Source organism: Caretta caretta, chromosome 25 (genome assembly GCF_965140235.1).
Source record: "Caretta caretta isolate rCarCar2 chromosome 25, rCarCar1.hap1, whole genome shotgun sequence".
Lineage (NCBI taxonomy): Eukaryota > Metazoa > Chordata > Testudines > Cheloniidae > Caretta > Caretta caretta.
The window spans coordinates 5,479,044-5,506,401 of NC_134230.1; the positions used below are offsets into that span (position 1 = coordinate 5,479,044).

At 52.1% G+C, this 27,358-nt stretch overlaps 1 protein-coding gene across 3 annotated transcripts in view; it reads right to left on the minus strand.

Moving 5' to 3' along the window:
- Positions 1–27,358, minus strand: part of KANK3 (KN motif and ankyrin repeat domains 3) — a 55,373-nt gene that overhangs the window by 11,527 nt on the left and 16,488 nt on the right. For 2 of the 3 annotated variants that reach the window (XM_048831138.2, XM_048831135.2), the window contains exons 2-7: positions 21,878–22,024; positions 10,221–10,302; positions 4,870–6,789; positions 3,814–3,913; positions 3,319–3,576; positions 594–681 (exon numbers count right to left, since the gene is read on the minus strand). In XM_048831138.2, the coding sequence (XP_048687095.2) occupies positions 594–681; positions 3,319–3,576; positions 3,814–3,913; positions 4,870–6,789; positions 10,221–10,257 (2,403 nt within the window). In that variant the 5' untranslated portion in view covers positions 10,258–10,302; positions 21,878–22,024. The remainder of the gene's footprint in view (positions 1–593; positions 682–3,318; positions 3,577–3,813; positions 3,914–4,869; positions 6,790–10,220; positions 10,303–21,877; positions 22,025–27,358) is intronic. The other variant, XM_048831137.2, reaches the window with a different exon arrangement.

Genomic DNA, 27,358 nt, shown 5'->3' on the forward strand with positions numbered 1-27,358 from the left:
ATTTCTGGAGACATGGGTAGCAGGCAGCAGCTGGCTCTGTACCTGCCCGCAGGGCTTTCCCAGCATGCTGAGGGGATTGTGTGTGCTGGGTAAGAGAGCCCTGGATAAATCCCGTGGGGTTATGGGGATGCAGAGAGCACAGACTGTTCAGCCTCCAGTCTCTCAGGGTCTGTGATGCCTGGAATGTCAGGCTGAGCCCAGCCAGAAGGAGGGGTTAGTGACTCAGACCATGACTCCAAGGCTGCATGCAGCACAGAGAAGGACAGGGAGGGGTTGGGGTGGGATTCATAGATTCCTAGGCCAAAGGGACCCACGGTGATCATCTCATCTGACCTCCTGCATGACACAGGCCAGAGACCTGCCCAGAACAATTCCTTCTGCACTAAAGCAAAATACGCCCCCCAACACCCAAAGGGGCACTCCGGGGCGAGCAGGGCATCCAGCGTATGGCATGCAGGGGAACGACTAGTCTTCCATTGTCCTGGCTCACAGATCTTTTCCTCATGCTCAGTGTTGCCGATTATGGGCACCGCAGAAGTGACCACCTAGGGCAAGCCCAGCTGCTCCACCTCTCGGCACCCCCTGCTACTCACCACCTCTTTGCTCTTCACGGCACTGGGATGGCTGAGGTGGTGCTTCACAATTATGCAGGCCTCTCTCATTCTTGGGCTCAGTTCAAACCTGTGAAAAGCAGCAATGGGACGAGTTGTCTGCAGTGTTACCACAGAGAAGGAGGTGGCCTGCAGAACAGCAGGGGCAGGCCTCGAGTGGGCGCAGATGCTGGCTAACAACATGATCCTAGAGTTCCTGACGGACATGTGCATAAACATCAGGCCAGCTTCTAGCCATGCCTCAGGGTGCGAGGAGCAGCCAGGAACTGCTTTTCAATCTCTGGCAGAACAGGCTGGGGGGGGGGGGGGGGGTTGCAGCAGTTGAGTTAGTTGCTCATTAAAGCACAAAATGGGAGGTGTGGGGCGGGGGGAATTCATTAGCAACAGACTCAACAGGTTGTTCGGAGAAAAGAAAACGATCCATGTGCTGCTTCCAGGCATGAGTGGAGACAGCCATGACCTCTCCCTCCGCACGCCCTGGCAACTACCGGCCAGATGCATCGGTGGCTCCCCTTGCCAGCGGATTTCAGCACCTCACAAACATTCACAGATTCATCTGCTACTTCCCGCTTTGCAGACAGGAAACCGAGGCCCAGACAGGAGGGCCCACGGCTCCCCCAGGGTCATACAGGGAGCATGGAACAGAGTGAGGCATTGAACCAAAATGTCTGGGTCTTAGGCAAGTGCCAGAGCCACAAGATTATCCTTCCTCTTCTGCAGCAGGGACGCTCTCAACACTCAGGTGTTGGGCATGGGATTCTGACACATCAGACATTGGTAACAGCCAGAGACTGGATCCCAGAGTAAAGGCACAAATATCTGATCCAGTGCAGCAGGGAGGGTCAGGCTAGACGGGTCAAAGGGCCGATCTGGATTCCTGCCTTCCTGGGGGGTTGCCCTTATTATTATGCCATTATTTCCATCATTCAGAATCCCATTTGTGTTCTGCGCGGGCCCAAAGGCTCCCGGACTGCAGCACTGAGGGAGCGTGTGTCTCTGCTTCCCAGGAGCTCCCAGAGAAATGACTACAGGCCCTAACAAGCAACGACACTGGAATGGAGGGAGTGCCCAGCTGGGTTAGACCAAAGCTCCATCTAGTTTAGCGTCCCGTCTCCAACACTGGCCAGTCTCAGATGCAAAAACCCTAAAGTGGGCAATTATGGTATAACATGGCCACAGCAGAAATGTCTTCCTAACTCATCATTTAGTGGTTGGCTGATGCCCAAGGGGTTTTTTACCCATTCCAAGCTTTGTGGGTTTTTTAATCCTAGCCAATGTGGATGTTCTCATATAAACGTTGTATCTATTTTTTAATCCTGCTGCGCAATTGCCTTCAATTATATCCAGAGGCAGTGAGAGTTGTGTAAAAAGGAAGTCTCCCTATTTCCGTTTTAAATTTTCTGCCTTGGAGGTGTCTTTGTTCTTGTTTCAGTAGTGCCCGATCCATCTTTTCTGTACCATTCATTATTTCCTATACCCTTATCATGTTCCCTCTTATTTGTTTTCTGTCTAAATTACATGTATCTTGCACCTTGCCATTTATGAATGGTTTTCCAGTCATTCAGGGGAAGGGCTGCACGGGGGAACACATGCTACCCCTTCTCAAAAGTACAGCAAGGCTCTCCTGGACACATGCTCCCCTGATTGCCCCTGGAGGACTTATGGCTTTTCTTGCTAGGAGCCTCAGCCAAGGGCAGTGCACTTCCTCCCTCTGGCCCTAGGAGCTGTTACAGCACCTTTAGCAAACTGGGTGCACCTGCAGATCAAAGGAGGCTTTCTTTGTGCATGCTTCATCACAGATTTCAAAGGGGCAGACTGCTAAACTGAAATCTGTTTTTTCCCCCAACAGAACAATGTCCCCAGAGTAGTTTGCACCCAGGCCTGTTTTCAACTTTCCACTGTTTTAATGAGACCCTACTCAAAACACCAAGCAGGGAGAATTCCCCCCTGCACCCCCCATAACACAGATACAGCTGGTAGAGTTTTGCTCCAATTTCCTGAAAGATTCACCTTCTAGCAGAACCCAACCAGGGCAGATGCCATCCCCCAAGGGGGAATGTTTTACAAAGCTAGGAGCATGTGGAAATGGGGGGAGAATGCAAACTGTTTAGCAACCTTAGCTTCACCAGTTGCCACAAGTGATGGCTCCAACAGCCTCTGCAGGCAGCGCCCAGCTGGGAGATGCTGGCTTGCCCTGGGGTGGGGTGGGGTAGGGTGGGAGGATAAGTTTCAATGGCCGATCCATTTACTAACCAATTCAGCTGAGATTAGGGCTGGCCGGATTTTTTAAACTCAATTATTTTTCCTGTCAAAAAAATACAATTCAAATGTTTCACCAAATGGGTCCAGTTGTGGCCACAAAGAGTCAGAAACGAGATGAACGTTGTGGCTCTGTTTTGTGGTGTTCACTGGGGAGGGAAGGAATTTTCTATTGCAAAATTAGAACAAAATCATTTCTTGGACATTTTCGCAGAAATAAAATTGGCTTTTTTGGCCAGCTTGGGCCCAGATTCCCTGGACGCTGCTGAGAGGGAGATGTTTCTGTGGAAGGGGCTCTAGACAACTCCTCCTCCAGCCCCACTCCCCTCTGTTTCCAGGGGGTTTCGGGCTGGACCGCTCTCATATAACTGGGCCTTTCTGACGAAGCTTGGCTGCTGGTGGGTGCCAGGCAGAAATTCCAGCCCCGGAGAGGCTACCCTGCACTTACTTCTCTTTCACCTCGGTGGGGTCCAGGGCTGGTGCGCTCTCTGTCCCCAGTTCGTGCTCCCCTTTTCTCTTCCTCTGCTCTGTGCCTGGCTCTGGACCCTCCATGCTGCTCGCAGTCTCACCCACGTTCACACCAATCTCCTCGTCCCAGGTGTTCGCGTCGCCCTCCGCGTCGCTGTCAGAGCTGGTGGGTGAAATCTTCTCAGAGGAGCTGTCTCCACTGTCCTCCTCCTCCTCCTCACTGGACGTGCTCTCGTACCTGCCGTGAGGGAAAGCAGAGTCAGGGCACTGCAGTGAGATCTGCCACCTTCTCTCACGGCACCCGTACTGTGCAGAGGGAGAGCTGGGCTCACGCTGCTCCCTGCCCCCAACACACACATGGCGTGTTGCAATCAGGGCAGCTTCTTGCCCTGCTGTGGGACTGGGACGTGGTTTACGGAGATCTGCGAGTGTTGGAGCTTGCACCCTGGCAAGAGATGGAATGAAGGGCACGTACTCCCCGTTCAGCACCCCCACGAACTGCAGACTCTTCCTCCCGCCCTCGGCCTCGCTCTTTGGAAACCCATCCCGCTTCTTCATGATCGACTTCAGGGCGCCTGAGGAAACAGAGATGGGAAAGTCACACGGCGGAAAGCCCAGCCTCGGCACAGACACAGGGCCAGGGTCTTACTCCACCCACCCCCCTACCCCAAGTTCCTGGAAAGGAGTTTGGGTGGGGACGGGAGGCTGTCCAGGAGAGGCTGGGGATGAGAACCGGCTGGGTTTGGGCAAGGAGGCTTCCTGCCCAGAGCCTGCTGGGCTGGGGGATTCGCCACTTGTAGCTCCGTCTCCCACCCCAAAGGCCTGGAATTTGTTCTGCCTTGTCTCACTAGACAGTAACAAAGCACAGGGGAATCTGCTGCTCCATCCATCTGGACACCCCGAGCTTCAGCAGAGCCCCGGGCTCGGGCGGCGTCCTGCATGTGCCGAGGAGGGCAGCTCTAACCCACAGCACTCGGGGCTCTATTTCTCAATGGCTGCCTGCCCTGGTGTGGGAGCTCCTAGCCATGCCCAGGTCCTGTGCCCCCAAACACAAGCGCACAATCCCTGCCGCTCTTACCCCTCCTCCCCCACACAATGGCTCCACCTGTCCTGCTCTGCACAAACACAGCGCTCCCCCTCCCCAGCCTGCAGATCCTCACTCACCCCACAAACCTCTGGGCTGATTCACTGGGGCTGGAAGCACGTGGTTACTAGAATCGCTGTCACATGACCTATGATGTGCTCATCTGCCCAGATGCCTGATCAACACAGTCTCCTTTCAGGTTGGAAGGAGGGACCCTGGGTCTCCTCTCACTGACACCGCTGAGTAGCTCAATTGAAGTTAATGGGACGGTGTCAAACCGGTGTGAGTGAGTGGAGAACCAGGATCCTGGGGGTTCAGGCTCCAGCTAACAGCCTGGTTTCTGTCCAATTACTGCTTGAAAAGAAATGTAAATGGGCGTGTTCTGCCAGGGCCTGAGCAGGGGCGAGGCTTGTCAGCAGGCAGCAGATGCTGGTGTAAGTGACTCACCAGGCCCAGGACTCAGAGGAGTGCTATTGTCCTTCTCCAAAGGCATTTCCTGTGGTGCACACATAGACCCGTGCACGCCTTTCCTGGAGTCCTGGGGAATTAAACGTGAACCTTGCTCCACTTCCACTGTCCCTGTCCCTCCCCGAGGCATGGCCATCTTAGTGCCACTGGCGACGCCAGACTCAGCAACGTCCGTCTGGTTTCTGCCTTCTCCGGCTCCACTGGGGGTTTGTTCAGTCTTATCACCAGCCACACCTTGATCGGTTTCTTCCATTGCTGCATCGATTCCTGCCTCTAGATCAGCTTGGGTATCCTTCTCTTCGTACTGGGCTGTTGAATCTGGACCTACAGCAACTTCTCTACTTTCCAAATTGCAGTTGGCTCCAATGCACAACATCAGTGATGAGCAATCCACACCCTTATCGATCATTTCCAAGTGGCTGCCCACCCCCTGGCTCTGCATTGGTACTGCAGCCTCTGCGTGTGCTTCTACCATCTGAGGCTTGGCCATTATTTCCTTATCTATCAAAGTTCTTGGCCTTCTAGAACAAACCTCTACTCTTAACTCCTCAAGCTCCTTAGTCGCGTCCTTCAAGTGCCCTTCCATCATGGTGATGACCTCTCTCTGGTGGCCAATCGTGTGCTGCAGCAGCTCCATTTCCTTCTCTGCTTCCGTAGGAAGCCCTAACAAGGACTCCACGACCCAAACTGCAGCATCCTTGGTCTCAGTCTCTTGGCCGACGAGAATCTCATGGCATGGCTTCTGAGATCGGTAGTAGAACACAGCCTCCTTCATGTTCACCTCCTCGCCCACACCTACAGACTTACATGCTTTCTCCATGGTCCTTGCGGGGCGGGCAGCCGCACTGCTGGCTCGCACGTTCCTGTCCGAAGCAGACAATTTCTCAGTGAGTCTCCTTAATTCCGTGATTTTACTCGCTCGAGCCTTCACTGACTCTAGTTCCCTTTCCAATTCCGCAGGAGCTTCCTGGCTTGCCCTGGCAACCCCTGCGCCAAGAGACCTGGGTGGAAAGCTGAAAACAGAAGCCTCGCTTGTTTCGGGCAGGGGTGGCTCCTGCAAACCCGCCATCAGCTTCTCCTTCTCCCGTTTCAGTTTGCAGATTTTCATTTCTAGGACTGGGATCGTCTTGACTTGTTCCTCCAGCTCTTTGAGTTGTTTGAGGGCAGCAGCCATCTGCTCCCGCACATGCTGCAAATGCGCTGGGCTGATGTTGGTGGCTGGGGTGCTCCTTCCAGAATTCAAAGGGCTTATTCTCATAGAGCCTGTCGGAGGTGTGGCTTGGCTGTCCCCATTTCCATTCGAAGGGACAGCAGAGGAGGAGTGTGTCTGGTGAAAAGAAGCGGTACTGGAGACGGAGATGCATGTTTTAGAGGGACTGCTGGGTGGCCCAGTCATCTGGGCACCTCTACTAATCAGCAAATGGAGCTGCTCGAGCTCTAACCTCCTACTTGTCTCTTGCAAGGTTTTCTCCACCTGGGGATTTTGCATGAAGGATTTGGGGGCAGGGGGTGGGAGGAGATTTATAACTGGAGTTGGAGACACGGGGTTGGAAGCCTGTTTGCTCAGGGGCTCTCTCATTTCTGAGGACCCAGACTGCGTTCTGATGTGTGGAGATAATAGGAGCACGTTCCTTCCCTCCTCGCTGGCCGTGGATGCCAGAGACTCGGTGGAGGTCCATCCACTGGTGTGGCCGCTGGGGCTTCTCAGGGAACTGGGCTGCTGCTTGGGCCCTTTCGCTTTCCGGTACAATGGCACCTTCTTGAGAGTTTGGCCACTCTCAATGTCATCGACATATTTCAGAAAATCGAGGTCTAGCAGGAAGCCGTAGGGGGTTTCCACAGAGTAGGAGCTCTTCTCCCCATCATCCTGATCTCTGTACAAGAAGGGGCCACCTAAATCTGTCAGGAAAGCCAAAGGGAAACCATTGGTACAGTCAAGAAAGACTAAGTTCGTCAAACCCATCTCCTGTCCCTGTCTCCAGAGGTGCTAGAACTAGGGGGGCTGGGGGAGGGGGGCTGCCACACTCCCTGGCTTGAAGCGATTTCCATCACATACAGAGTTTACAGTTCGGTTCAATGGCTCTCAGCACCCCCACTATACACATTGTTCCAGCACCCATGTGTCTGCATGTTCTCAGCTTTTCCTGCTGGACGCAGGGCGAGTGTTTGATGCCACAGAAAGTTCACGTAGGTGCCCAGACTAGACGAAAAGGCCTGGAGCTTTCTCACTTGGCAGAAGATAGGAAGCAGGGGTCTGGAATAACCCCAGGTGCCCTCTGCTCTGGACCCATGTGAGTGTCACACCCAAATTTGAGGGTGAGGATTAATTCAGGGTCCTTAAGAGGGAGGGGAAGCAGCCCGGTCAGTCCATGGTCAGAGGATGCTGAACTGGGGCACGTTCAGCAGGGACAGAGCCATGAGACAAAGTGACCTAGGGCCTGATTCAATGCCTATTGAGGGCAGTGGTGGCAATAGGTGTGGATCAGACCCAGAGAGAGGTTAGGAGTCTATGCTTCATGAAAAGGCCTTCACTCTGGGGTTAAGGTAGAGAGGAGCAGCGAGGGGGTGGTGGTGCCCAGCTCCCCATCCCTGCCTGGTGCAGCTGCCAGTCAAATCAGGTGTATGGCCCAGCCCCGGAGCATCTGAGGGAAACCCTCTGTCATTAGCACGAATGGACAGACAGCGAGGGTGTCTGACCCCCAGGGTCCACTCTCCACTTGACTCAGGTGTGCAACCCTCCCACTGGATTAGCTCTGAATCCCGACTAGAATGATTGTAGAGCTTGTTGGGAATTTTCTGCTACAGTGATTTTCTGAAACAAAATGCAGTTTCCACAAAGTTGAAGTTTTCAGTGGGAAAATCTTGATTTTACCAAAAATTTTCAATTTCCCATCAGTGATCAATCAAAATAAAATATTCCATTTTGTTTGTGTTTGACCCAAATCAGAATATTTCATTTCGTTGAACTGATCCAAAACAGGTCATTTCAAATCTGTTCAATAAAACATTAAACTGCATTTCCCTAAAGCACAGGGCCTTGTAGTTCAGCCTCTGCCCCCTGCGTTCTCTCCGATGAGCCAACCTCCCTGGAGGACTGCATCTCCCATAATGCAGGGTAGATTTCCCTCAGCCCAAGCTGTGTGGTGCATCATGGGAGATGTAGTCTGGACAGGGAGTCTGGTTCATAGGGAGAATGGGAGCATCAGGCTCCTGAAATCCCATGAGGCAATGCACCACAACAGGTCCACGCAGTTTCATGTTAAAATGACTGGAAAGAAGCATTTCGAGTCATTTGAACAAAGTGAAAGGATTCAACATTTCCAAATCAAAATTTCTCAGACTTTCCATTTTACAAAAAAGTTCAAAATTTCAACTTTTCATCCCGATTTGTGTGAAAACAAATGTTGACACACAGGAATTTCCTGCTGGGTAGAAATGCTGGGTTTTGCTCAGCTCTACCAACAGCCCACAGACAGATACGGCTGCAGCCAGGGGAAGCCTTACATAGGGGTGAACTGGGAGAAAGCCCAGGGTACCATTATAAACGGGGCATCTCCTGAGCAGGGATGCCCCTCCCCCTCCTGCTCTGCTGGTGTCTGCAGCCCCGCGGCTCCTGCCCCCTGCCAACTGTTCCTGGAAGCTTCCCATTTGCTGTACGAGGCGGAGGGGTGCTGATGTCAGGGTATCCCTTGCCCCCCACCTATGTACCCCATCTCCACAGAGCGGGGTGTGTGTGTGAGGACAGGGCTCACCAAGAGAGGGACGGAGCTGCTGGCAGCTGCTGCTGTGTCTGAAGGAACCTTCAGACTGGTGAGTGCCGCTCTCTTAAAGGTCTCCCACACACTTCCCCAGCTCACACACGCTGTCTCTCTCACATTCATCGCCCCCCAACACATACTTATCTTGTTGTTACTTGTTGGTACTTCCTGCAATGCACATATATTCTCTGTCATTTTATTCTTTCAAAGTGCTGTTATTTTAGTGTTTTGACTGGTCTGTGCATTTCGTCATTTCATTTCTTCTCTTTATGCTTTCATTGAATTCTTTGAGTAGTGAGGTCTAAAATGCCTAACCTGTCCTGGCTGGAGTAATTATCATTATTACTGTTATTATCATATTGTGCTTTGTCAGTCATTATTTAAAGTGGCACAGTCCAATAATAGTATCCTCCTAGAATGTAACTTTAGCTTGTACTAACCTTAGCAGTGCCCGTTTAAAAAAAATTAGCTAAACACAGAACTATAGACACTGGGCAGATGAAGGTCGCTTATTTTCAAATTGTATTTTTAGTTATATCTGTAAAATAACTTAAAATTTGCATGAAAATAAACACAGTTCCAGCTCTGATACCAATAGCAATGATAGAGTCCAATGTCAGTGAGTCACACACATGATTGTGATTGGTAAATGTAAATGCCAAAATAATTAGAAAATTAAATTCCCTTTCTTAATAAAAGAGAAAAAAACCCTTATCACATATGTTAAAATTATGTTTTTAGTGAAAAACAACTGACTACAGCAGATAATGGGAGTAACACAGATTTTAAGCGGATTTTATTTATTTTCATATATCTCTAATAAAGATAGTGTACAAAGTATCAAACATGTGTTTCTGATATCTAAGTTAAAGCTCCAAAACGGATACTTCAAGGCTTGGGATTCAGAATATTTTGCAGTCCCTGGAATCATGGTTAAAGTTTCCTCCCCCAAATCTGAAATGGTGCCCTGGGTGAGCCAGAAGGGCCATGGGCTCTGGCAAGATGCAGCCCCCATGTGATAGCGCAAAGCCACATGCCGAGCATCAGGCACCACAAGCCACAACCGCAGAGCAGAAAGGTGGCAATACACCATATGCCAGGCCACCCTTACCTCTGCATGGCTGCTGGTGGCAGCGTTGCCTTCAGAGCTGGGTGCCCAGCCAGTATCAGACCACCCTGCCAGTGCTTAATTTGTGCCAGGGCTGAGGTCTCTTTCAATACAAATTAAACACTAGGGGAGGCAGCGGGGCCCAAAGGTAATGTGGGGGGGAGGGCGGGGGAAAGCCCAGGGAGCCTGTGGGGGCCAGGAGTGATGGGGGGTGGGGCGCCAAAATACAAGTTCGTCCAGGGTGCCATTTTCCCTAAGGCCAGCCCTGGCTGCAGCCTTGGAGGTGCAGACGGCTCTGATTAGTCTGCAGCCCCTGCCATTTGCATTCATGGAAGAGGTTGGTCACCCCCTTTCATCTCCTTCCGTGGGAAGGCAGGGGGTGCCCCATCTCTACATTCAGAGGTGAGCACTAGGAGAACACATTATCTTGGTACCCCTTAGGTAGGAGCTGCCTGTGTCTTTACCTGGGAGATTCTGGTTCAGGTGTATGGGCTGTGCCATCTTCTCTTAGGGGATCACAAAACCATAGACCAGCGGACTGCAAATCTGAAAAGACAATACAAGCTGGAGTGAATTCCCTCCTGGTAGATGGGTTGTGACTCTCAGCAGCACAGACTGGAAGGAAGCCCGTCTATGCCACCCCAACTGCCCTCCCAGCTTCACACCCCAATTCCACTTCATACGTCAAAACATCACAAAGAAACCCCAATCACAAGGAAACAGCCTCCCGCCACATCACACGGTGCAACCCACCTCCCTCACAAAGCTCTGTGCCCAGACAGACTCAGCGTTCCTCCTCCTGCAGAGACGGCCTCATGGAACACTCAACGCAGCGGGAGCCAGGAGCCTGCCTTTCCCACCCTCTGTCTTCCTTTCCCCAACTCCATTCCACAGGATTTCTCTTGGCTCCTGCCCTGGAAGTCTTTAGCCACCCCCCACACACTCTAGGCAACCTGCCTCAAAGCACAGCATAGGAGGGTTAGGGGAAATTGCAGCTAGACTCCACAATGCATTCTGGGGAACAGAGGGAAGGAGGAGACCTGAAGTGGAAACTTGGAAAAGAAAATATAACCTGAAAGGTAAAGGAGGAGAAGACCCTGCTCGGGCCCCTCCACCCTGAACAGGAACCAATTGCATCAGAGAAAGGGCAATCTGTGCCACGCCCCAGCTTCTGCTCAGGACTTGTCAGCTGGAGACCTTGAAGTAGTGTAAGGGCTGCTGGAGAGAGCACTGGACTGAGGCTCAGGAGACCTGGGTTCTAGTCCTGGCTCTGCTGCTAGGTGACCATAGGTGCATGTCACCTTTCTGTGCCTCAGTTTCCGCATTTATAAGATGGGGAGAATGACACTGACCTTATCTGTAAAGAGATCTATTGATGAAAAGCACCATATAAGAGGTAGAGATGATTATTAAAATGCTTTACAATAAAGATCACCTTCCCCAAGATCCCTAATGCAAAATCTGTGTGTGGAGAAAACCGTCCTGGAGACAAGGAGGAGGCTTGAGCAAGAGCCGCGCTATCTGCTGAAGACTGGGAGTACAGGGGAATCTGAGACACGGAGAGAGGAAATGACTCACCCAAGGGCACACAGCTGTTAGGGGCAGAGCTGGGAACAGATCTATGGTGCGCCCATCCCTTGAATACTGTGTCCAGTTCTGGTCACCTCATTCCAAAAAGGACAGAGTGGAACTGGAAAAGGTTCAGAGAAGGGCACAAAGATGATCGAGCATATGAAATGGCTTTCATATGAGGACAGTCTAAAGAGACTGTTCAGGTTAGAAAAAGAAATGGTTGAGGGGGGATACGATAGAGGTCTATAAAATCATCCCACCACCAACCTCAGCCTGGTCCAGTCCACACAAGAGATCCACTTCCTGGACACTACAGTGCTAATAAACAATGGCCACATAAACACCACCCTATACCGGAAACCTACTGACCGCTATTCCTACCTGCATGCCTCCAGCTTTCACCCTGACCACACCACACGATCCATCGTCTACAGCCAAGCTCTGCGATACAACCGCATTTGCTCCAACCCCTCAGACAGAGACAAACACCTACAAGATCTCTGTCAAGCTTTCTTACAACTACAATACCCACCTGCAGAAGTAAAGAAACAGATTGATAGAGCCAGAAGAGTTCCCAGAAGTTACCTACTACAGGACAGGCCTAACAAAGAAAATAACAGAACGCCACTAGCGGTCACCTTCAGCCCCCAACTAAAACCCCTCCAACGCATTATTAAGGATCTACAACCTATCCTAAAGGATGACCCAACACTCTCACAAGTCTTGGGAGACAGGCCAGTCCTTGCCTACAGACAGCCCCGCAACCTGAAGCAAATACTCACCAACAACCACATACCACACAACAGAACCACTAACCCAGGAACTTATCCTTGCAACAAAGCCCGTTGCCAATTGTGCCCACATATCTATTCAGGGGACACCATCACAGGGCCTAATAACATCAGCCACACTATCAGAGGCTCGTTCACCTGCACATCCACCAATGTGATATATGCCATCATGTGCCAGCAATGCCCCTCTGCCATGTACATTGGTCAAACTGGACAGTCTCTACGTAAAAGAATAAATGGACACAAATCAGATGTCAAGAATTATAACAGTCATAAACCAGTCGGAGAACACTTCAATCTCTCTGGTCACGCAATCACAGACATGAAGGTCGCTATCTTAAAACAAAAAAACTTCAAATCCAGACTCCAGCGAGAAACTGCTGAATTGGAATTCATTTGCAAATTGGATACTATTAATTTAGGCTTAAATAGAGACTGGGAGTGGCTAAGTCATTATGCAAGGTAGCCTGTTTCCTCTTGTTTTTTCCTACCCCCCCCCCCCCCAGATGTTCTGGTTTAACTTGGATTTAAACTTGGAGAGTGGTCAGTTTAGATGAGCTATTAGCAGCAGGAGAGTGAGTTTGTGTGTGTATGGGGGTGGGGGGGATGTGAGAAAACCTGGATCTATGCAGGAAATAGCCCGACTTGACTATGTAAAGAGTTGTCACTTTGGATGGGCTAGCACCAGCAGGAGAGTGAATTTGTGTGGGGGGGTGGAGGGTGAGAAAACCTGGATTTGTGCTGGAAATGGCCCACCTGTTGATCACTTTAGATAAGCTATTACCAGCAGGACAGTGGGGTGGGAGGAGGTATTGTTTCATATTCTCTGTGTGTATATAAAGTCTGCTGCAGTTTCCACGGTAAACATCTGATGAAGTGAGCTGTAGCTCACGAAAGCTCATGCTCAAATAAATTGGTTAGTCTCTAAGGTGCCACAAGTACTCCTTTTCTTTCTGTGTGTATATAAAGTCTGCTGCAGTTTCCACGGTACACATCTGATGAAGTGAGCTGTGGCTCACGAAAGCTCATGCTCAAATAAATTGGTTAGTCTCTAAGGTGCCACAAGTACTCCTTTTCTTAATGTGAAAAAAGTGCAAGTTATTCAGCATTTCCCACAATACAAAAACAAGAAGGGTCACCCGATGAAATTCATAGACAGCAGATTTAATACAACAGAAGGAAACACTTTTTCACACAATGCACAATTAATCTGTAGAACTCACTGCTAGGCCAAAGGTATAACTGGTTCAAAAAAGAACTAGATAAGTTCATAGAGGATAGGTCCATCAATGGCTATTAGCTCAGATGGCCAGGGATGCAGCCCCATGCTCTGGTTGTCCTGAAACCTCTGACTGCCAGAAGCTGGGAGGGGAAGACAAGGGTGGATCTCTCTATAGTTGCCCTGTTCTGTGCACTCCCCCAAAAGTTCTAGCACTGGCCATTGTTGGAGATAGGAAACTGGGCTACATGGACCATTGGTCTGATGCAGTATGGCCGGTCTTATGAACACGGGTCTCCCAAGTCCCAGACCAGGACCCTGGCCACTAGGCCCTGAGGCCATAGTTAAGGTAACAAAATGGAGGTGGAGGGGTTTCTATCTGAGCAGGGCCTGGGGCTGGCTGGAGAGAGGGCGGTGAAGTGGGACATGATGCACACACTGAAATGAGCTCTTATGGAGGGGCCACTCTCAGCTTCTCAGTTCCCACTGCAGCCTGGCTCCCTGGGCACGAGGGACATTTTTAGAATCAAACTGTCTGCAAGGCCTGGGGTTGTAAGTGCATTTCTGGAATGTTTTCTAAGCCGTTTCTGGAATGTTTGAAAGGCTTTTTGGCCTGTCTCCCACCTCAAAGGGAGGTTTGCTCTCCACTGCTCATGACACCCTCACCCGCAGCGGGGGCTGGGGCCTTACGAGCATTTCACTCTGTGCCTGTCCCGTGCAGCACATGGACAGAGACATTCAGGCCCAGGACACCATGGCCACTTCCCTCCCCACAGCTTAGGAAAGAACTTCAGGGAGGGCGTGCTCATATCCCAGTTCTCCCCCGCCAGCCCAGGCCTCTCCAGCAGCCCTCCCCTCCAGGATGGCAGCGGGGCTCAAGGGATCTCATTGGTGTCGAGGGGCAGTTTGGACAAGGTGATTTGGAGGTTCGGCGCAGGGCTGGCCTAGGCACGAGCTTTGTGTATTGGGCCTTTGCCCTGCTTTAAGGCCTTATGTAGCAGGCTGAGTCTCTCTGTTTCAGCTGGGTTCGGCTGCACTGCAGGGGGAACTGGCAGCTATTGGGTTCCTGGTTACAGAATTGGCTGTAGTTTTCTATACCACTCTGGCTACTGTAGAGGCATTGTTGTGATCAAACTGAGGGACACCAAAAGAGACAGCTTTTACTTCCCAGGTAACAGGTCTGCGTCTGTTCCATTCTCTCTGCTTTGGAGAGGACACAATGTTGGTCTTTTTGGGCTTCAGCAACACACATATTGTAATGCTGCAGTCTCCTAAATGCAGACTGAAGCATGAAGAGGCTGGTGCAGATCTTGGGCTGTCTCCAGCTGGGTTGAGGTTGCTTTGCACCCCCAGTGCAGCATAGAGCAGACTTCCTATTAGGGATGTAAAAGGTTAACCGGTTAACTGATAAGCATTAGGCTTACCGTTAACTGGACCTTAACCGTTAACCCCCGTGGTTGGCCGCGCCTGGCCGGCTGGCAGAACCCCAGCCCCAGCCGTGCCTGCGGGACACCATCCCCGGCCGTGGTGGGCGGGCTGGAGCGGCCCCGGCCCTGCTGGGTGAGCTGCACCGTGCCCAGCCCCAGCTGCACCGGGCTGGCAAGACCCCAGCCCTGGCAGGACCCCAGCTCCTGCCTCCCCACACCAGAGTGACATCAGTTAACGGTTAAGCAGTTAAATGATATAATTTTAATCATTTAACCAGTTTACTTTTTAACCCGATATTTACATCCCTACTTCCTATTATGTAGCTTGGTTCCTGCACCAGAGATCTAGTGTCAATCCAGAAATCCTGCCAGGCAAATGAAGATCTCCCACTTTTCACTTCCGGCCTGTTAGTCTCCCTGCTTCGTTCCCAAGGTTTGCTGGATCTAGGGCATCTCCCATCAGTTGTGGGTTGGGTCTTCATGAGGACAGTTGGCGCCTAACTATGGTTACATGAAGAGTGATGGAGGTTTCCTGGATGTCTGACAGGCTCAGAGCAGGAACCATAAATGGAAGGGTGGCCAGTGGGTCGCTTTGGGCCTGAAGCAGAAGCCAGAGACTGCCCTGCTCCAAGTGTCAATGTGGAGGTCGATGTGGAGGGCTTTCTGTTCACCTTGTCCACGTCTCACCACACTCAGCAGTCGCTGGTTATCTCTGTTGCACGGGGCTGTTCATGAGCTCTCCACTGAGCTGCTGCTCTATGAGTCATGCCTGCTAAAATTAGCTGCTTGTACATGGAGCAATTCCATACTAGGTGCAGAAAGAGAGAGAGAGAACGCTGCCCCTGCTCCCCTGATAACACAAGAGGTGCCAGAGATGAGGCCTAATCTCAGTCATTGCCAGGGAGGGTGCACGGGAAGGGGGAAGGGACAGTAGCCAGGGATGCAAGAAGCAGCAAATCAGACTTTTGAGGAGCTTAGGCCACAAGAGGGCCTGGAATTCTTCTCACCCTTTGCATGGCCAGATCGTGAAGATGAGGAGGGAGGAGAAGCAGAGGGAGAGGATGAGAGGAGAAAAAGAAGAGGAAGAGAAAAGTAAATGGGTCACGGAGGGGTGCACAGCTGAACAATTTTAGTGTTTCTTTTAATCCGTGTACTTGGCATATTGCCATCACAGTGAAGGCTCATTAGAAGATGCCCCAGAGACACCTCCCAGATGCCTCCGTCACCCTCCCCAGCTAGCCACAGGACAATCAGGGTAACTCGTTCAGGTCAGAGAAGCTAAACTCAGAGCCGGGTGCAGATTCCAAGGGTGTAGCCTGGGGCTTTATGGAACTTGCATGCTCGCTGCTAAGGAAATGATTGTCTGGGACCAAGACAGGTTGTTTTATACCCAGCCTGAGGCGGCTAGAATGCAAATGACCAATGACGAGGCTGCTGCCCCAGGGGAGATCACGACGTCCAATGGACTCGGCAGGGTCTGACTAGACTCCCACTTGTCTCTTCCCTGTTGGCTCAGGTGGGGTTCCTGTGTTCTCGTGCCCATGTGACCAGATCACCTGACTAGCTTCTAGAGCACCTGCTCCAACATCCTGCACTGATAAAGGTGGCTCAAGCAATGTCCGACCATTCCCAGTGGCTCCTGGCTGCCAGGGCTGGGAGGGGTGGGCTAGCACTATGCATGGCATGAGGACATGTTGAGAACCACACTCACAGCGCCAGAGCAGGGGCAGCTAGGAGAAACCTCAGGGCGTGCCACCAGGCAGCTACAGGGGGTGCGGTCTGGCTGATGTGAGCTAAACTAAAGGAGCGAGAGGCACACAGCCTGTAATAATTTCCTGGTGACCACACCCCCTGAGCAGGAGGGTTTCCACAGGTTCAACGGCTTTCCACTTGCAGCGTCCAAGGTGACCTGCAGCAGGAATGGCTCCTTCAGCAGCGCGTTCAGGCCATGCAGATCTGCGAGGACGGGAATTTCTGGTCGTATGGGACTGAGCTCTCCCGGGCCCCAGCAGCATCCCACCCCTGAGCCCATGGCAGGGAGTGCTGGGGCTGCACAGTCGATCAAAGACAGATTTTCTAACCCGATGTTCAGATGCACATGGCGGGCTGGAGTTGAGAGCAAATGGGGATCAGTAACATTGTAGCCAAGGCCTTGCCTCCTTCCCTGCGGCGGGGGAACACGGAGTGAGGAGGGAAGGGGGTAAGAGCACGAGAGAGAGAGGGAGAGATCAGGGCAGTGAAACTGAGCAGAGCTCCAGAAGCGAGTCAGAGAATTCCATGAAATGTGGGGGAAAAAATCTGTTTTTGAAAGAATTCCAAGAAGTGAGTTAATTAGCTGGGGAGCAGGGAACATGCAGTTGTTCAGCGCTGATCTGCTGGAACATCTGTCCGCATCTGCTGGCCGACTGCACCGGCGCTGCAGGAACAACGATGTTTGCTTTTGTGGGAAATTGCTGGAACAAACAACCCCGCAGTTTGGGGAGCGAAAGGGAGGGGAGTTTGTAATTCCCAGAACCAGGGCCAGATCGGAGCAGCCAGCACCCCAGCCCCAACAGCTCATGATAAACTTCAGCTCCAAAAACAACCCTCTTATCAGATGTGATACATCATTGAAAGCCGCTCAGCCAGTCACAACAGAGATGTACTGCGTCCCACAGGCCGCTGATTAGAACAAGTCCATGCACAGAATGCGAAACAAACCCCATTCAAAGTGAATGTAGCAGTATCTCAAACATAGCACAGCCCCAGCTTCCCACTGGGGTCCTCCTCCTCCTGCTACACCTGGAGATGAGCACCAGTCACCAGACTTGGCTCCACTTCTAGATTTTGACTCCCGCAAAGGGCAGTGGGGCTCGATCCAGAGTTTGGGGTGAAATCTGCAGCTAGGTTTGGACTCCCCGAAGTCCAGGGATGCTGAGATCTGGGGTTTGGTTTCAACCCCTCGCTAGGAACGAGATGTTGTAACACAGCCACGTGGCAGCATATCCCTCAGTTTCAGAGTCTCCTGAATATGCCAGAGCTACTTGGATTCCCCTGAATTTTCCTACACCAAGGATACGTGGATGTGCTGCTATCCACAGTGACTGCAGAATTGTTCCAAATAATGGTCACGCCAAACATGTCAGTGACATGAGAGACCAATGCAGAGGCGATGGGGGTGTGTGTGTCATGCAAGGTCATGTGCACCCCCAGATTTGCAGCTCATGAGCATACTCAGTAACATCTGCTGAAGCCGCTGCCCTTACTCCGGCCCTCCCCTCCACCCCATTCTCAGCAGGTACAGGCCATCTTTGGACTGATGCACGTACAGGTTTCACCTGATGGACGCATACAGAAATCTGAGATCTCTAGGCTCTGGCACACCCTGTCTCCCATGGAGATCATGGGGCTCCGGCATGCCAGAGGAGAAGCCTGTGATTACAGCTGGGACACAAGAGACCCAGGTTTAATTTTCAGCTCAGCCACAGACTGTGTGTGACCTCAGGCAAGTCACTTCATCTCTTTGTGCCTCCCTCGGCTCCCCCATTTGTGAAATGGGAACAATGATCCGTCCCTGCCTGGCCAAGTGTGGGGAGGACTAATGATTGTGATGTGCTCAGAGCCTGCAGTGATGTGGGGCATACAAGGGTCCAAAAGGCAGGCTGGGAGCTGCCAGGATAAAAGGGGATAAAAATAAGAAACGGAAAAATGAGGGTGACCATTAGGGAAAGACTCTGCCAGCCACCCGGGCAAGGCAGGGGATGGGAATCTCTCTTCAAGGAGGACTGGCACGGGTTGTGGATGGACTAAGAGATCTCCAGCATTATCAGAGGAGATGTTTATTCTTTAAACACTCTGCAGTATGTTTACAAGAAAACCCAGTGTTGGGGAGGGGGAAGGCAGGTTTTGTCTGATAGCTGCAATACTTGCAGCTGGCAGCAGGGGGCACCACACTCTGCTCCTGATCAGAAAGGAAGAAAATCAGAGCAGGGAAGCTGCTGACAGCAGGACTGGCATCGGCCTGTGGCCCAGACTCTGCATCTGCCCCTGAGAACAGGACATGCCAGCCCAGACCTTGTGTGCCCCCAGCCAGGTCCAGATGGGGTCAGAGCAGAGTCCAGCTAGGCCGGGGTCCTGTGTCCAGCAGCAACCAGGATCAGGTGTTTCAGAGGAAGGTGCAAGAACCCCCTGGTGATCCTGCTCATAGGGAATGTTTGCTCCTACTCCCTGTCACTTAGTGGTTGGCTTATACCCTGAAGCTGGAAGGTTTATAGCCCGTCTGCCTAGTGTGATGATGGATGGGCCCATTATCCACAGAAATGTCAATTCTTAGTTTGAATCCTGCTCTAGTGGCAGTGAGTTCCACTGGTCATTGGGTGGGGAAAGCATTCCCTTTGATCAGTTTGCTGATCTTTCAATTTCTTTGAATAGTTACTTTCTCTTGTGTTATATATGGCCACGATGGAGGGGCAGCCAGGCCAAACCTGAGTGGTGCTGCAACCCCGTACACCAGAGCAGGTCCCAGCCACCACTACAGGATGAGTGCAGGGCAGGCACGCTCTTCAGCCTCCACCACCTGGGCCCTCCTCTTCACACTGGGCCAGCAATCCACCATTTGGGAAACACTGCTCTATTAAAGTCACGGACACACAGAAATAGCCCAGGTTTCAGAGTAGCAGCCGTGTTAGTCTATATCTGTAAAAAGAAAAGGAGTACTTGTGGCACCTTAGAGACTAACCAATTTATTTGAGCATGAGCTTTCGTGAGCTACAGCTCACTTCATCGGATGCATTCAGTGGAAAATACAGTGGGGAGATTTTTCCACTGGATGCGTCCGATGAAGTGGGCTGTAGCTCATGAAAGCTCATGCTCAAATAAGTTTGTTAGAAATAGCCCAGTATCTGGGACTCTTATCACTGGGACAAACCTGTGGAACAACTATATAACTTCTGCTGCTGAAGCATGCAGAGGACTCCCCGGAAGAGGAAGTCTGGCCCCATGGGTAAGGGCATGAGCCTGGGGCACAGGAGACCCAGGTTCAATTCGCAGCTCTGGGCAAGTTGCTTAACCCCAGCTCCTCAAAGGTATTTTGGCTCTTAACTGCCACTGATTCCAATGGGAGTTAGGAGCCTTCCATACCCTTTCGGGTCTGGGCCTTGGCCTCTCTGCCACTCGGTCACCTCTCTGTAAAACGGGGACTGTGACAGACATGGCGATTTCCTGCATTCTGTTGGAGAAACCTAACCAAAGTAAGTTTCAGTGTCTTCCTAGGTCATTGTATTAACAGTGCAAATGTTGAATGTTATTGTGGGACTGTCTGTAGCCCCTTTAAGGGGGAGCCAAAACTACATAACCCCTGGGAAGTGCTTTGAGCATCAAACGATTTGTAAAAGAATGGGCCAGACGAGACTGAACTGTTGTTGGGTGAGTTTCCCAGGAAATACTTGGGAGACGGGGAATGAAGATTACTCACCTCTGGTCCCGTTCTTGCAAAGCAAAGCCTTGCAGAGAAACCCACTGTCTGGCTGGTTACTTATTCACGGGCTCTGCAGACCACACACACAAAATTGGATAAAGGGGCGTCTGCAGAGTCATGGGTGGGCTTGTTCTGAGCTAGCAGCTGTTATGAACTTGTGACCACAGAAAAATCCCTGGGTGGGGTTGAAAGGGCTGGTCACCAGCCAGAGCCTGGCTGGAATTGGGAATAAGTTTACTGGCATGGGTGGAGGTTCTTATTGTTTTCAGTGTGGTGTTTTCTCTGTAATGCTTTAACCTTAAGAATAAATGTACATGCTTAGAAAGCGCTGTGAGATAACTTGTGCCTGTGGGTAATTATGCCGGTCATCATAGCCTTCAAAGAGTGAGCAAAAACCTGTTCAGGCCATCTGTCTTGCTGTGGAATAACACAGTGTAGGCAGGGAAGAATGCAGCGGGGAAAAACCTTGGTCAGGAAGGAGACAGAAGCAGTTCTCCACCCAAGGGAGGGGTCATCTGAGGAGCCAGGGACCTAGAGTGGGTTCCCATGCAGGACCATGAGGGGGAAACAGAGGTGCCATTGCCCAGACTATGCCAGGGCGGAGAGCTCTGTCCTACCGCACAGGGTAAATACATTAAAGATTGTGTGGGGCTCAGCTCCTACGGTGATGGAGCCAGGTAAGTACTTTAGAGGAAATCCCTGCCCCTTTGTGCTAGGTGCTGCATAAATGTGACAGTTCCTGACCCAGGGAGCTTAAAGATCAGAGCCACCAGATCTGAGAGGTCAAGAAGAGCAGGCTTGGTGGGGGGAACAATCATAGCAGGGAGCGGTAGTACAGACTAGCTGTGTGACCCATTCATGGGAGCAAGAAGCCAACCAGCAGCCTCAGCCAGGGGTCATCGTCAATCACCCCCTGCAGTTTTCTGCAAGCATCGGGGCAGGTTTCTAGATGTCTGAGCAGCCTCAGACTGATCTGAGTGACCGAGCCATGAATGAAGGTGCTGGGTCTCTGCGGCTAGCCTGCCTCCTAGTGCCACTAACCATTGCAGTGTGTGAACACAGCGGGGGTCAGGAATTCCCAAAGCAGAGGGCGTAGCAGTGCCCAGATAGCCAGCTTCTTAGCCGTTCAAAGGTGCCTGACCTTGGTGCTGAGTCTGGTTGCCTGCACCCAGGGGCCATGCCGGGCAGTGATGCTGTTGCTTTTGCTGATCAGAAATCTCACACCTCTGCCTACAAGGATTAGTCACTGGGGAGCTACGCAGCCCCTGGGAGCCCAGATCTCAGCGCTCCCAGGGGTGGACACGGCACAGCTGCCGTGTGGGCTGCTAAGAGAAGAGGAGGGCTTGCTCTCTGGAACAACAGCCAGCTAACAGAGTCGCACCTGCTTTGGGAATTGCCAGCAGAAGAGCTTCAAACCAGCTCCCTCCGACAGCAGAGAATACGATGGCAACGAAGTGCCCTGCTCTAAGCCCTATAATTACACGGCTAATTACAGACATTAGACAGCAGCCTGATGCAGCCTGCCAGTTCCTTGAGGAATCAGTCACATTCACAGAGAACATGCATTTGGAGCTTGTGGGTTCCCTTGTTTATAGGCCCCATCTGCCTAGAGAAGGTATGACACCTATGGCCAAAGACAGGAGGTTTGTCACCTTACCGCTGCTCATGGGCATTCATTCTCCAGTCCTGTGCCCCTGCTTGCTCCAGCTGTTCCAATATTCCTTCCAGGCTTCCCCTGAGCTTTTCGTAAAGGCCTCCAGCCCAGGGGCTCTTCCCAGGTGCACTGCAGGTGCTCCAGCCACACCTGCAAGCACAACGTAGTAGCCGCTAGCCGCTATGTTTGCTGGACTCCACCCAAGTCCTCGAACGCATCTGGCACATGGCAGACTTGCCAGTTTTACAGATGAAAGGGCCTTAAACCTCTGCCAAGGCCCTCCCTGACCTTCCCAGCTGCTCAGTGAGCCATGCCCCACACGCAGACATCATGGAAATGGCAAAAGTCACCAGCGCTTGGCCAGGGGAAAATTCGCTTGGGATCGGTACCTAAAGGGGCTCCTCGTCCTGCCTGGACGGTGGGGTTCCAGCCTAATCTGCATAGCATCCCCTGCCCTCCCAGTCTGGGCCAGCAGAGACCGGGAGCCACACATGGGGCCGGGATGGAAGGAGTAGGTCAGAGGCAGGGCTGGGGACACTGTCCCTCTGAACTACAATGCCTGGCAACCAGCCCTGAGTCACCGTGAGAGGCACACACGGCGTCTGGCACCAGCTCCAGATCCAGAACGGCTTCAAGGTGCAACCCCCGGACAGTGCACGGCTGGGATCCAGCCTCCAGGGGCCAGGGCTTGCCTGCAGGAGGAAAGGTCACAACTGGCTAGCCAGGTGCAGCTGAATCAGTGCTCTGGGCAATGCTGCTGCCCTGGCAGGTGCCCAGACACTGATCGGTATCCAGGAAGTCAGACGCCCCCAGCCAATAGGGCTGGAACAACCTTTGCCAGATCAAGGTCTGACGGGTACAGCCTGGCGCCACACCTGTGGGGCAGCCCTGAACCTCTCCTCCCCCTGAATCTGTGTCTGGGTTTGTTCCGCCCCCCGTCGATTAGCCCTGTTTGTCCAGTCTGAGACCCAGGCAGCCGCTCAGGTTCCCACTTCTCCAGGGGCCTGATCCGGATCCCGCCGGGTCTCTCCACTGACTGAAGCGGGAGTCAGATCAGACCCTCAGCCGGCACGATGTCTCCTGGAGACCACCGCTGCCAGCTCCGGGAGGCTCTTCTGGGATTAGGGCAGAACGACATTGAGCTGAGAGTCACTACTTCAGCCTCCAAGCCAGTCCCAAAGCTCTCGCATGCGGCTTGAGCAGGGCTCGGCCCACTGTTATCAGGAGTGGTGTGGTGCAGACAGACCACGCAGCGTGGAGCTCTGGGACAGGCACTTCCCCCTCCCAGCTGCCAGGCAGCGAGTTCACAAGTTAAAGCCGAAAGGCCACAGCCAGCTTTGTACACAAGCCTGTTCCGGATAGACGGAGGCTGAGGGGAGCAGCCAGCGCGGAAACCCACCAGTCACCCTGGATTTTCCCCCAGCTGCTGCAAGGAAACACTGTGGCCATAAGAATAACATCACTTTCCTTCCCACTGCCACAGCTCCGCAGCCTCGTTCCAGCTGGTCCTGCCCTCCGGGTCAGGCTGTGTTACACGCAGCCCTGCAGAATCCCAGTGCCTTCCGCAGCCAGCCCCAAGCAGCCAACAAAGCCCATCAATATTCTCCCACTTTGTGTCCTGAGCGACGCAGGCTCCCAAACACACTGGATTAGATTTTGCTCCCAGTAACATCCCCACTGAATTCAAATGGGTCACTTTAGATTTACACTAGATTGACAGCACAGTCCAACTGCACCAAGGCCGGAGCTCCCAAATTTTGTAGGGCATTCCACAATGCAGCTCAATCGGGTTCCCTGTTCTGCAGAGGACAGACCGACCAACCTACCATCCGAATGCTCTGCAGCTTAGGGGAAAGCGCACTGAACTAGGAGCAAGGACAGCTACTGACTGCTGTTCATGTTGCTATGCACTTCCCAGCTCTTGCAATCGGGCGAAGCCCCATGTCCTGTCCTAGGCAGTACCATCCCCTCGTTTGATAAACACACTAAATGAGAGGTTACACAAGATCATTTCTGGCAGAGTGCAGAATAGAACCCAGATTTCTGCCACTCAGCCACACTGCCGTCCAGACTGATTGTACCAGATCTATGTGCGTGGCTGTCCTGTCTCTACCCTAGGTTCCCGATCACATGCATTCTACTGCTGTCTGGCAAATAATTGTGTAACCCACTGGCAAAGGGAATGTCACACACATCCTAATGGTAAGTCCACAAAGAATATGAGTTGCCCCTTCACCTCACGTGGTAGCAGTCTGGGGATCTGAAAGTCCTGTGTTCAAAGCACTAAGGATGGGCCATATGGGGAGAGCTTACAGCTGCCCAAGACAAAACTTCTGGTTTCCCAGTTTCCTCTTTCAGAAAAACACTGATTATTGCATTGACACAGTGAGAAAACAACAGCTTCTATAGCGAGTAACAGTCATGATCTGGCACTTATGGTGGGCCATGCAACAAAGCTCAGATGGCCCACATTCTGCGCATCTGTCAGATGTTTATCCATCTAAGGTACATATCTGACCCTCTCATCACAATATCTGAGCACCTGCCAGGCAGTACTGTGCTTACCCTCCCAACCATTCATGAGGCAGGGCAGGGCAGATGGCAACTGAGACACAGGGAGCCAGTGGCTGCATAGAACCACAGAACCTCAGGATTGGAAGGGACCTCAGGAGGTTCTAGTCTCACCCCCTGCTCAAAGCAGGACCAATCCCCAACTAAATCAGCCCAGCCAGGGCTTTGTTAAGCCTGACCTTAAAAACCACTAAGGAAGGAGATTCCGCCACCTCCCTAGGTAACGCATTCCAGTGTTTCACCACCCTCCTAGTGAAAAAGTTTTTCCTAATATCCAACCTAAACCTCCCCCACTGCAACTTGAGACCATTGCTCCTACTTCAGTCATCTGCTACTACTGAGAACAGTCTAGATCCATCCTCTTTGGAACCCCCTTTCAGGCAGTTGAAAGCAGCTATCAAATCCCCCCTCATTCTTCTCTTCTGCAGACTAAACAATCCCAGTTCCCTCAGCCTTTCCTCATAAGTCATGTGTTCCAGACCCCTAATCATTTTAGTTACCCTTCGCTGGACTCTCTCCAATTTTTGTGCAATCCACAGCATCCTCCAGATCATTTATGCAGATATTGAACAAAACCGGCCCCAGGACCGACCCTTGGGGCACTCCACTTGACACCGGCTGCCAACTAGACATGGAGCCATTGATCACTACCCGTTGAGCCCGACAATCTAGCCAACTTCCTACCCACCTTATAGTGCATTCATTCAGCCCATACTTCTTTAACTTGCTGACAAGAATACTGTGGGAGACTGTGTCAAAAGCTTTGCTAAAGTCAAGAAACAATACATCCACTGCTTTCCCTTCATCCACAGAACCAGTAATCTCATCATAGAAGGCGATTAGATTAGTCAGGCATGACCTTCCCTTGGTGAATCCATACTGACTGTTCCTGATCACTTTCCTCTCGTGTAAGTGCTTCAGGATTGATTCCTTGAGGACCTGCTCCATGATTTTTCCAGGGACTGAGGTGAGGCTGACTGGCCTGTAGTTCCCAGGATCTTCCTTCTTCCCTTTTTTAAAGATGGGCACTACATGAGCCTTTTTCCAGTCATCCGGGACTTCCCCCGATTGCCATGAGTTTTCAAAGATAATGGCCAATGGCTCTGCAATCACATCCGCCATCTCCTTTTGCACTCTCAGATGCAGCGCATCTGGCCCCATGGACTTGTGCTTGTCCAGCTTTTCTAAATAGTCCCGAACCACTTCTTTCTCCACAGAGGGCTGGTCACCTCCTCCCCATGCTGTACTGCCCAGTGCAGGAGTCTGGGAGCTGACCTTGTTCGTGAAGACGGAGGCAAAAAAAAGGTGAGTACATAAGCTTTTTCCACATCCTCTGTCCCTAGGTTGCTTCCCCCAGTCAGTCAGGGGCCCACACTTCCCTTGACTTTCTTCTTGTTGCCAACATACCTGATGAAACCCTTCTTGTTGCCCAAGGTCACACAGGAAGTCTGTGGCAGAGCAGGGTCTAGCATCTCGACCATCCTTCCTCCCAGGAGAAAGAAGCCATGGATTTCCACAGCTGGCACCTCATGCTGGCAGGTTTGAAGGCTGAGAGGACATTACCACCCAGAGCATCGAACTCTGATGCAGTGGAAGGTGGTTATATAAATCTGAGGAAGGGGGGGTCTCCTGGCACCCCCATGCAGAGTGCTGCTCTGGCCCCATCCTGGGAATGGAGGGGCCCTGTGCATTTCAAATATGGGCAGAGTAATGCCCTGGGTGAAATTCTCCTCCCCTGCACCGGGCCTGTGCACAGCTTCTGTTCCTTTCAGAGGGTTCAAGCGGGACATACAAGGAGCACAGGACTTGGGTTGGCCCCATGCCCAGGGGTGAACCTCACCCTGTTTGCATCTACTGCATGGGAAAGGAGGGGAGGGAGACAGACATTCTCCGGCAGCCAAGAGACCATACCAAAGCCAGGAGAACTGCCTTGACAGTCCCTCACACAAAGGCTCCTGCTGCCAGGAGTGTGGCTTGAGGGTGGCCTCTGGCTCATCACATACTCCCGGAAGGCAGGACTAGCTGAGTCTCTCTGCTCACTTAGACAGAAAAGCCTGGTGCCATTATCTGCCAGAGCCCCCCGCCAGGCTCTGGGATGCACCGTGAGGAATCAGACACTGCAGGACTTTCCTCCCTTGAGTCACAGTAAATCCAGGCCTTTCAGAGAGCTGCACGGCCTGTGCTTGAGGACAGCAGCATCTCCATGCAGCCAGCAGCCTTTAGAAAACATCCCAGAGAGGAAGCTGCTCCAAGCAAGGAAATCTGTGTCCTGGAGACGTTCAGCCTGAGCAAGGCAGTGCAGGAAGGCTGAGGAACTCCACCGACTCCAGCGTGACAGCTTCCAGGTCAAGACAGCACGTTCAGGGTGGAGGGAAGCAGGCAGCTCCTTCCCCCTCTGTCTGTCTTCTGGCCCCATGAAGCAGATCCTGTGATCTAACTCATCACTAAATGCTGCTCTTCTCTGAACAGTGACTCCTTAAAATAACCCCAGAAGGCTGCCTCCCCACACCTATGGGCCACATCCACCGACCTGAGTGACCAAAACAAGTGTGTGCTGCTTCTTACCCCTGCTAGCTCTGCCAAGCCAGCTCTGGGGGAACGAGCGGGGCTCTATTCCTGCATGGGGCAATCACCCGACTTCAGGGCTTCTTACAAATCCAAGCTAATAACAAATCAACCGGCGACGGGCTTATTACGTTCCACTTGCTGACCTGTGCAAATCCATCCACATCAAAGGGATTGCACAGGTGTCACCAGGGGCCTAGCTTGGCTGCAGAATCTCTGTTACTGGTGATGACATGAAGGCTGGGAGGGCCCAGCTTGACTCTCAGAGGCCAGGCAGACAGAGCCAGCTGACAGAGCCAGCTCTTAAGCTTCCCTCCCAGCAGCCCCTGGTGCAGGAGGAGAGGAGGA